This window comes from Cetorhinus maximus, chromosome 8 (assembly GCF_964194155.1).
Source record: "Cetorhinus maximus chromosome 8, sCetMax3.hap1.1, whole genome shotgun sequence".
Taxonomy (NCBI): domain Eukaryota; kingdom Metazoa; phylum Chordata; class Chondrichthyes; order Lamniformes; family Cetorhinidae; genus Cetorhinus; species Cetorhinus maximus.
Genome location: NC_135886.1, coordinates 56,390,533 through 56,401,527, shown reverse-complemented (window position 1 = coordinate 56,401,527; position 10,995 = coordinate 56,390,533). Strand labels below are relative to the sequence as shown.

The 10,995-nt window shown below is 47.8% G+C and overlaps 1 protein-coding gene across 1 annotated transcript in view; it reads left to right on the top strand.

The window, feature by feature from the left end:
- The first annotated feature begins 3,979 nt into the window (after positions 1–3,979).
- Positions 3,980–10,995, top strand: part of LOC144683652 (myosin-binding protein H-like) — a 78,749-nt gene continuing 71,733 nt past the window's right edge. The window contains exons 1-2 of the mRNA XM_078546901.1: positions 3,980–4,171; positions 4,554–4,688. Of these exons, the coding sequence (XP_078403027.1) occupies positions 4,141–4,171; positions 4,554–4,688 (166 nt within the window). The 5' untranslated portion in view covers positions 3,980–4,140. The remainder of the gene's footprint in view (positions 4,172–4,553; positions 4,689–10,995) is intronic.

The following is a 10,995-nucleotide window of genomic DNA, read 5'->3' as shown; positions in this document are numbered from 1 at the left end:
CCCTGTCCATGCCCCTCATAATCTTGTACACCTCGATCAGGTCGCCCCCTCAGTCTTCTCTGCTCCAACGAAAACAACCCAAGTCTATCCAACCTCTTTTCATAACTTAAATGTTTCATCCCAGGCAACATCCTGGTGAATCTCCTCTGCACCCCCTCCAGTGCAATCACATCCTTCCTATAATGTGGCGACCAGAACTGCACACAGTACTCCAGCTGTGGCCTCACCAAGGTTCCATACAACTCCAACATGACCTCCCTACTTTTGTAATCTCTGCCTCGATTGATAAAGGCAAATGTCCCATATGCCTTTTTCACTACCCCACTAACATGCCCCTCCGCCTTCAGAGGTCTATGGACACACATGCCAAGGTCCCTTTGTTCCTCAGAACTTCCTAGTGCCATGCCGTTCATTGAGTACCTCCTTGTCAAATTACTCTTTCCAAAGTGTATCACCTCACACTTTTCAGGGTTAAATTCCATCTGCCACTTACCTGCCCAATTGACCATCCCGTCTATATCTTCCTGTATCCCAAGACACTCAACCTCACTGTTAACCACACGGCCAATCTTTGTGTCATCCGCAAACTTACTAATCCTACCCCCACATAGTCATCTATGTTGTTTATATAAATGATGAATAATAGGGGACCGAGCACAGATCCCTGTGGTACGCCACTGGACACTGGCTTCCAGTCACTAAATCAGCCTTCTGTCATCACCCTCTGTCTCCCACAACTAAGCCAATGCTCCAATTCTCCATCCTCAATGATGGAGAAGCCAGCACATCAGTGCAAAAGATAAGGCTGAAAATTTTGTAACCATCTTCAGCCAGAAGTGCCGAGTGGATGATCCATCTTGTCCTCCTCCGGAGGTCCCCAGCATCATAGATGCCAGTCTTCAGCCTATTCGACTCACTCCACATGATATCAAGAAGTGGCTGAAGGCACTGGTTAGGGCCAAAGATTATGGGCCCTGAGAATAATCCAGCCTTGGTACTGAAGACTTGTGCTCCAGAACCTTCCGTGACCCTAGTCAAGCTGTTTCAGTACAGCTACAACACTGGCATCTACCATCAATGTGGAAAATTGCCCCAGGTATGTCCTGTCTATAAAAGAAGAATAAATCTAATCCGGTCAATTACCACCTAACGGTCTACTCTCGATCATCAGCAAAGTGATGGAAGGTGTTGTCAACAGTGCTATCAAGTGGAACTTACTCAGCAATAACCCACTCACCAATGCTCAGTTTGGGTTCTATCAGGGCTACTCAGCTCCTGACCTCATTCCCAAATGACAAAAGAGCTGAATTCCAGAGGTGAGGTGAGAGTAACTGCCCATATCATCAAGACAGCATTTGACCGACTGTGCCATCAAGGAGCCCTAGCAAAACTGGAGTCAATGGGAATCAGGGGGAAAACTCTCCGCTGTTGGAGTCATCCTAGCACAAAGGAAGGTGGATGTGGTTGTTGGAGGTCAATCATCTCAGTTCCAGGACATCACTGCAGGAGTTCCTCGGGATAGTGTCCTTGGCCCAACCATCTTGAGCTGCTTCATCAATGACCTTCCTCCCATCATAAGGTCAGAAGTGGGGATGTTCACTGATGATTGCACAATGTTCAGCACCATTCATGACTCCTCAGATACTAAAGCAGTCCATGTCCAAATGCAGCGAGACCTGGATAATATTCACTTAGGCTTGGGACTGATAAACGGCAAGTGCCAGGTAATGCCCATCTCCAACAAGGGAGAATCTAACCATCTCCCCTTGACATTCAATGGCATTACCACTGCTGAATCCCCCACCGTGAACATCCTGGGGGTTACCATTGACCAGAATCTGAACTGGACTAGCCATATAAATACTGTGACTACAAGAGCAGGTCAGAGACTCGAGATCGTGCGATGAGTAACTCACCTCTTAACTCCCCAAAGCCTGTCCAGCATCTACAAGGCACAAGTCAGGAGTTTGATGGAATACTCTCCACTTGCCTGGATGAGTGCAGCTCCAACAATACCCAAGAAGCTTGACACCATCCAGGACAAAGCAACCCACTTGATTGGCACCCCTTCCACAAACATTCACTCCCTCCACCACTGACACACAGTAGCAGCGGTGTGCATCATCTACAAGATGCACTGCAGGAATTCACCGAGGCTCCTTAGACAGCACATTCCAAACCCACGACCACTACCATCTAGAAGGACAAGGGCAGCATATATATGGGAACACCACCACCTGCAAGTTCCCCTCCGAGCTATTCACTGACTTGGAAATATATTGCCGTTCCTTCACTGTCACTGGGCCATAAATGTGGATTTCCCTTCCTGACAGCACTGCATGTGTATCCACACCACATGGGCTACAACAGCTTAAGAAGGCATTTCACACCACCTCCTAAAGGGCAATTATGGATAGGTTACAAATGACGGCCTTGCCAATGATACTCACACGCTATGAAAGAACTTAAAAAAACACACGTTGCACTGGCTACAAGTATCCAACTGCTGCACATAACCCTTTGGCTACACAGAGTTCCTTGGCTGCACATATTTCATTGGCTGTAGAAAGCTTCTTAGCAGTAGATATCATGTTGCTTGTACATATAGCACTTACTGTACACATTTGATTGGTTGCACATATCTCATTGGCAGCAGAGATCTCAATACCTGCATAGCAGCTAAGCTATTGGACAAAGTACTAATCAAGAAATAAGAATAGCTTATAACAAAGGCAACAGAACAATCTCAGAGACTTCAGTCTTCATAAACAATGGACAAATGAAATCAACAAATGTAGTTTGGGGGATGAGACCATGGAATGCACGTAAGAAAAGTACTGCAATAATGGTGGGAGATTGTAATTTTCACATAGATTGGATGAATCAAATTGGCAAAGGTAGCCTGAAGGATTCTGTACAGTTTCTTAGGATAATATGGTCTGAAACAAATAAGGGAAACATGTTATTTTAGACCTGTTGATGTGTAATAAAACAGGATTAATAAATGACCTCATAGTAAAGGATCCTCTAGGTAAGAGTGATCATAACATAGAAGAATGAGAGGCGATCTAATTGAAAAATGGAAGATTCTGAGGCAGCTTGACAGGGTAGATGCTGAGAGGATGATTCTAGAACTAGGGGGCACAATTTAACAATAAGGCATCTCCCATTTAAGACAGAGATGAAGAGGAATTCTTCTCTCAGGGGGTCCTTCATCTTTAGAATTCCCTTCCCCGGAGAGCAGTGGAGGCTGGGTCAAGGCTGAGTTAGACAGATTTTTGATGGACAAGAAAGTCAAGGGTTAAGGGGTCAGGTAGGAAAGTAGAGTTAAGGCCACAATCAGGTCAGCCATGGTTGTATTGAATGGTGATGGGCCGAATAGCCTCCTCCCACTCCTATTTCTTATGATGTTATGCATTTGCAACAATTTCCAGAACAATTTGTCCTGGAGCAAACCAGGGAAGGGGCTATTTTAGAATTTTTATTGTGCAAAGAATGATACAGGGTTAATTAGTAATCCCATTGTGAAGGGAAGAGCGACCAAAACATGCTGAAATTTCATGGTTAATTTGAGAGTGACTTGCATAAGTGCAAAACTAAAGTATTGAAGCTAAATACAGCCAATATCATAGGCTGGGTGGGGGATGTGGGTGAGTGAGGGTGGAGGTGGGGGTGAGGGAGGGTGAGTGTAGGTGGCTGAGGGTTGTGGTAAAGCTGAGTGTGGGACATTCCCGGGCTGCCTGGCTCCCACTGGTTCCCCAGTCTCTGCTCTCAGCCTCTGGGGGCGGATCCTCAATCCGCCCGCTCTCAATATAAACCGGTCATTCACTGCAACTACATTGCGGACATTGGGCTGTCCTCTCTCCCGGACTGTCCAGCCTCTCCCCCTGGACTCTGCAACCTCTCCCCAGGACTGTCCAGCCTCTCTCCCCCGGACTCTGCAACCTCTCCCCAGGACCGTCCAGCCTCTCTCCCCCGGACTCTGCAGCCTCTCCCCCGGACTCTGCAACCTCTCCCAGGACCGTCCAGCCTCTCTCCCCCGGACTCTGCAACCTCTCCCCAGGACCGTCCAGCCTCTCTCCCCCGGACTCTGCAACCTCTCCCCAGGACCGTCCAGCCTCTCCCCAGGACTCCGCAGCCATGCCCGCAGAACCAGAGATCCCTAAAGAGGGTAAGTGAGGGCCGGAGATCTAGTGATCGGAATCAAATCGCAGTCACTGTCTCTCAATGTTGAGTTATCTGTGTGTAAGTGCTCCGTGGAACCGTAACCCTTCAGAAAACTTTATTTCCATCACCCTACTGGGATCAATCTATCTCCACTTGTCTATCTATGAATTTCTCTGTCTCTTTATATCTAACTTTAGCTATATTTCTTTGTATCCCTCTATCCCTATCCCCCCACCCACCATCTGTCGGTGGATCTTTGTCGTGATAGCAAATAATTTATCGATAAACATCTCTTTATATAGCACTGTCTCTAAATCTCTATCTCTCTATGTATGGACGGATTCCAGTGCCCTAACCCATACTGTCATCTCTCATTTCCCCTGTAGTCCACGAGGGACAGCCCATGGACCTGGCTGTGGAGGATGTCACTGGCACCTCACTCACTCTCCACTGGAACCCACCCAAATACATTGGCTCTGCTGGCTTGGCAGGATACATTGTGGAATATCGCAAGGAAAGCAGTGAGTCACGCTCCTTACCCCCTCTGCACCAACTGACAGCGATAGCACCTGCTCAGCAATGCTCACGCAGGCTAATGACATTGAGGTCAGCCAACATTACAGACTGCGGGTTAACCTGGGGTAAAGGAGAGGGATGGGGTGAGTCTAGGGTAAAGGACGGGGATGGGGTGAGTCTAGGGTAAAGGACGGGGATGGGGTGAGTCTGGGGTCAAGGAAGGCGATGGGGTGAGTCTGGGGTCAAGGAAGGCGATGAGGTGAGTCTGGGGTCAAGGAAGGCGATGGGGTGAGTCTGGGGTCAAGGAGGGGGATGGGGGAGTCTGGGGTAAAGGAGGGGGATGGGGTGAGTCTGGGATCAAGGAGGGGGATTGGAGGGAGCTGCAGTTGGGTTTGTCACTTTGAACAACACAGAGTCAGTCCAATGGAGAGCAGGACCTGTAATCACACTAAAGCCATCATCGAGATAGATCCATATTAGAAACTGCTGACAAGGTCTTTGCTCAAAGCACTGGTTCAGAACCCGGTGCAGTTAATGCATTAAAGATGTCACTGGCTACTTTTAGACGGTGATTGTGGAGAACAGGGGTCTCATCTGTTTGATCTAGACTCCTCGACTGAGTCATCACACAACTTGCGTCCTGACCGCTCTCAGATGTGAAAGGACAAATATTTAAATAAAATAATCATATCATTAACTAGGATCAAGAAAATCAGTTGCAAATATTAATATTACGGTCATCTTTTGTCCATAAGCCGAGTTACATACATTCACATCAGGGGTCTGAACTTGTTAAGCAATATTCTCTGAGAGATTGGATAAACATAGTGTGAGTGTATGTGATTGCGAGTTGCTTTGTGTGCATGTGGTATGTTGAATCAGATTAGAATTTGATTGACTTTAAGAGTTTCCATTTATCGGTGTACAACAATTACCTGTCTCCAATCTGAGACTGTACAGCAAGTCAGAAAAAGCAGCATCAGGGATACAGGCATTTCTGTTTTCTTTTCAGTGGGCTTCACTGGCTGGGTCAGCATTTATTGCCCATCCCTAGTTGCCCTTGAGAAGGTAGTGAGCTGCATTCTTGAACCGCTGCAGTCCATATGGTGTAGGTACACCCACAGTGCTGTTAGAGAGGGAGTTCCAGGATTTTGACTCAGTGACAGTGAAGGAACGGCGATATATTTCCATATCAGGATGGTGAGTGACTTGGAGGGGAACTTCCAGGTGGTGGTGTTCACATTTATCTGCTGCCCTTGTCCTTCTAGTTGGTAGTGGTTGTGGGTTTGGAAGGTACTGTCGAAGGAACCTTGGTGAGTTCCTGCAGTGCATCTTGTAGATGGTACACACTGCTGCTACTGTGTTTCGGTGGTGGAAGGAGTGAATGTTGAAGGTGGTAGATGTGCTGCCAATCAAGTGGGCTGCTTTGTCCTGGATGGTGTCAAGCTTCTTGAGTGTTGTTGAAGCTGCACACATCCAGGCAAGTGGAGAATATTCTATCACACTACTGACTTGTGCCTTGTAGATGGTGGACAGGCTTTGGGGAGTCAGGAGGTAAGTTACTCACCACAGGATTCCTAGCCTCTGACCTGCTCTCGTAGCCACAGTATTTATATGGCTAGCCCAGGTCAGTTTCTGGTCAATGGTAACCCCCAGGATGTTGACAGTGGGGCATTCAGTGATGGTAATGCCATTGAACATCAAGATTCTCTCTTGTTGGGGATGGTCATTGCCTGGCACTTGTGTGGCATCAATGTTACTTGCCACTTGTCAACCCAAGCCTGGATATTGTCCAGGTCTTGCTGCATTTGGACATGGACTGCTTCAGTATCTGAGGAGTCACGAATGGTGCTGAACATTGTGCAATCATCAGCGAACATGATGGAAGGAAAATCATTGATGAAGCAACTGAAAATGATTGGGCCAAGCATGCTACCCTGAGGAACTCCTGCAGTGATGTCCTGGAGCTGAGATGACTGACCTCCAACAACCGCAACCATCTTTTATTTGTGCTAGGTATGAATCCGCTGCCCAGTGAAGAGTTCAATGTAACGCATAGAACTAGAAGCACAAATTCAGCTTAAAGGGTGTGACATTGTGGCCATACTAAGGTTTGGCTACAAGCTGGGCATGACTGGGGGATTAATACCACAGGATATAGGAGCCTTGAAAAGAAATGGAACTTCAAAAAGGAAGAGAAGCAATATTGATAAAGGACAAAAAACTACTGCGGATGCTGGAAATCCAAAACAAAAACAGAATTACCTGGAAAAACTCAGCAGGTCTGGCAGCATCGGCGGAGAAGAAAAGAGTTGACGTTTCGAGTCCTCATGACCCTTCAGCAGAACTGAGTATAGTTAGGAGAGGGGTGAAATATAAGCTGGTTTAAGGTTGGGGGGAGAGAAGTTGGGGAGGGTGGGTGTGGTTGTAGGGACAAGCAAGCAGTGATAGGAGCAGATAATCAAAAGATGTCACAGACAAAAGGATCAAAGAGGTGTTGAAGGTGGTGATATTATCTAAGAAAAGTGCTAATTAAGAATGGATGGCAGGACACTCAAGGTACAGCTCTAGTGGGGGTGGGGTGGAAAGACTGACAAGGTATTAGTTGTAGATTTAAAAATAATGGAAATAGGCGGGAAAAGAAAAATCTATATAAATTATTGAAAAAAACAAAAGGGAGGGGGAAGAAACGGGGTGGGGATGGGGGGAGGGAGTTTAAGATCTGATTGATTGGTAAAGATTGATAAAGGACACAGCAGCTTTAGAAAGAAGATATCAGTAAAGTTGAGCAGGTGGCAGAAAACTTCTGGGTATAACTGATCCAAAGCAAAAGGTGTAATACTTTGGTGGGAGTCACCTACAGCTCTCCCGATGACAGTGATGAAGTAGGATACATAAACATGGGGATCATCAGTTGGCAAAATTGAGTGGTTATAGTGGGAGACTTTAATTTTCATATTGACTAGGACAAACAGAACATGAGTTTCTAAGGAAGCAAATTTCTTGAGCATGTTCAGAACAGTTTCCTGATCCAAAACAAGAAAATAGGCCATATGAGACTTAGTGGTGAGTAATGAGCCTGAATTAGTCAGTAATCTAACAGTAAGTGAGCACCTGGCCAACAGTGACTGCAACATGATGGAATTCCATATTGGGTTTGAGAGGGAGAAAGTGAGTCACAAACCAAGGTTTTCTATTTAGGTAACTTTAATCTTGAAGGGTATGGGAGAATTGACCACAATAGGCTAGGCAGAAATATTAACAGATAAAACTACAGATGAACAGTGGGAGATATTTAAAAATATATGATAGAATATGAGACCTGTCCATAACCCCTAAAAGGCAAGAGCTTCTCTTGTGTCATTAAACAATCTTCATCAGCAAGAGAAGTGAGAGATAGTATAAAACTGAAAGAATGAGTTTATACAAAAGCAAAGAACAACAGAGATCCTGTAGACTGGGAGAGATAAAGAACAGCAAGAGGATACAGAGAAAGTGGTAAGAGGATATCAATGACACCACAAAAGATAAGAGACAGGGTGTTTAAGGATACTGTGGGCCCATAGTGACAGAAGCAGGTGATATTGTAATGGAATGCAGGAAATGGCAGACATCACAGTCAATTATGAAAATAAAATACAAGCGATACAAGAAAAACTAAAATAAATCAAGAGCAAGAACTAACTAGATTTAGTTTAATTAGAACTATGGTGATAGAGAAACTAATGGGATTAAGAATAGACAAATCTCCAGGGCCTGATGGTTTTCATCCCAAGGTTTTAAGCAAAGTAGCAGAGGAAATTGTTGATGCATTAGGCATGATCTTTCAAAAGCCCCCCTGATCCAGGAATTGACCCTGAGATTGGGAATTGACCCTGAGATTGGAAATTAACCAATATTATTCTGTTATTTAAGAAGGGTACGAGAGATGATGTAGGGAAGTTGCTAGGAGCTGTTGGTAGGGACAGAGTGACTGAGGACTGAGGCAGATAGAAACTGATCAGAAAGAGCCAGCATGGATTTGTAAAGGATAGGTCACATCCAATGGACCCAGTTGAATATTTTGAGGAGGTAACCAACATGATGGATAAGGGAGTGATTAGGAATATTGGACAGAATTTTCCCAGATTTACACTAAGTGCGGTAGCGGGTTGGTAAAATGGAGTACTACCTGCCAATGAAAATGGTGGGTTTTCATGCCTTATCGCCCGAGCCCGCCTCATTATTTATTCGCTCCCGTGAAACACAACCTCATTCGCTTGCCCGCCATCATCCCGCTGTTGCATCATGCTAGCCGCCATCTTTAAAAGGCAGCCACCAGCAAAGTGCTCATCCCCACCAGCTCACTATCACTGCCCAGGAGACATGGCCAGCAAAGGAAAAAAGACTGCAGCCCCCGGGTCCCTCAAGCAACTGCTGGATGCCGTGGAGGCCGCCAGGATGTGCTCTACCCCTGCTCTGGCCACAGGATGGGTAGCAAATTCACCAACCCGGCTTGGGAGGCGGTGGCAGTGGTGGTCAGCGCCAATGCCCTACAGAAGAAGACAGCCACCAATTGCTGCAAAAGGATGAATGATCCCCTCCGTTCCGCCAGGGTAAGTCACTCTTTTCATCACTCCCAACTCACACACACTCACAAACCCCCTATACCCTCACTGCCAGTGCAAGTGACATCACCATTCACTCTCCCACACTCACCGTCAATGTCCTCATCCCGTCCATGGGACCACTCACCACCCACACAAATCAGGCATACTTATCATCTGGCCTGGCAGGTGTCCTGATACACTCTCCCCATTTCTATCCATGCAGGACAAACTGGCTCACAACAGGAGGGAGGTCACAAGCAGGTGGAGGGATGCCAGAGATCAAAGTTCTGACAGAATTCAGAAACAAAGCCATCCAGCTGGTCGGTGATGACTGGGACCGGTCCTGTGCTGACGGTGAGGTCGGTGCTGCTCTATCAAGTGAGGGTCCAGCAGTGCAACATCCATCAACCATGCCATGAGTGATGTGTCCTCTTTCACAGGCCACTGCGATGCACTAATTATCTCTCCTTGCTTTTGCAGGCACATCTGCCAAACAGCCGACAGAGTCCATGACCCAGGGCCTCCAGTCAAGCCCCGAAGAAACCTCTGAAGAGGAATCTGGAGGCACCCTCCCTGAAGTCCCATCACAGCGCTCACCCACACCCTCCACCAGCGCAGAGACACACACCTCAGTGGGACCTAGCTTTAGAGTAGCCTCGGGATCACAATCTGGTGAGCACATCGCACTTTCTGATCCACAGCAGGTGGTGAAAGGGACTTCCCAGGTCCCCGGCACTTGGAGGGTTGCTGGAGGCCAGAACGTTGCTGAGTCCGAGTCAGATGACGAGCCTCTGGACTCGGTCATGTCGTAGTTGCTGAAGCTGCAAAGTCAAGCTCGGGAACATCAGGAAGGGATGTCCACTGCCTTCTTCAGATTGCAAGGCACAATGGAGGAGTCCGTCCGCCTTCAGGCTGAGGTGATAGCGCCAGCATTGCAACACGCCGAGGTAAACACTGGTAGGATGGCGGCCACCATAGAGACTTTGGTCCAGGGTGTCGCTCCTGCTCTGCTGCACGGGCTCAATTCCATCGCTGATGCCATAGTTGGCCTCCAACAGTGTGTACGTGAGAGGGGTGCTGGGCAGCTCGATCTTACTCCAGCTTCCCCTTCCGCTCACGGAGTCAGCCAGGGGCCCTCGGACACCCATAGGAAGGAGGATCAGCAGGTGCACACCCCGGGGCCATCCACCCAGGTGACTCTCCTCAGCCAGCTCCTCTCCCCATTGCAGCGCCAGGTTGTAAAGGGCACAGCAGGTGATGATGATGTGTGACACCCTCTGTGGACTGTATTGCAGGCTCCACCAGACCGGTCCAGGCACTGGAACCGCATCTTCAGCATCCCGATGGTTTGCTCCACCAAGTTGCGAGTTGCAGCATGAGCCTCGTTATACCTTCACTCTGCTGCAGTCTGAGGCCGCCACACAGGCGTCATCAACCACGGCCTCTGTGGGTATGTTGTCCCCAAGGAGCCAACCCTGCAGCCTCTGTGGGCCCTGGAAGACTGCAGGGATCTGCAAGTGACTCAGGATGTAGGCATCATGCACACTCCTTGGAAACCGTGCCAGGGGGTGGGGGGTGCAGGGAGTGTGGTGGTAGGGTATGGGGCGCTCGGTGGCCCTTTGGTGCTTCCGTGTTGCTGGCATGGTCGGGCAGGCTCGGAGCCTGACCCCAATCATATCACTGTGGCTGCACCTGATCTGTCTCAGTTGCAGAGACATGGTCA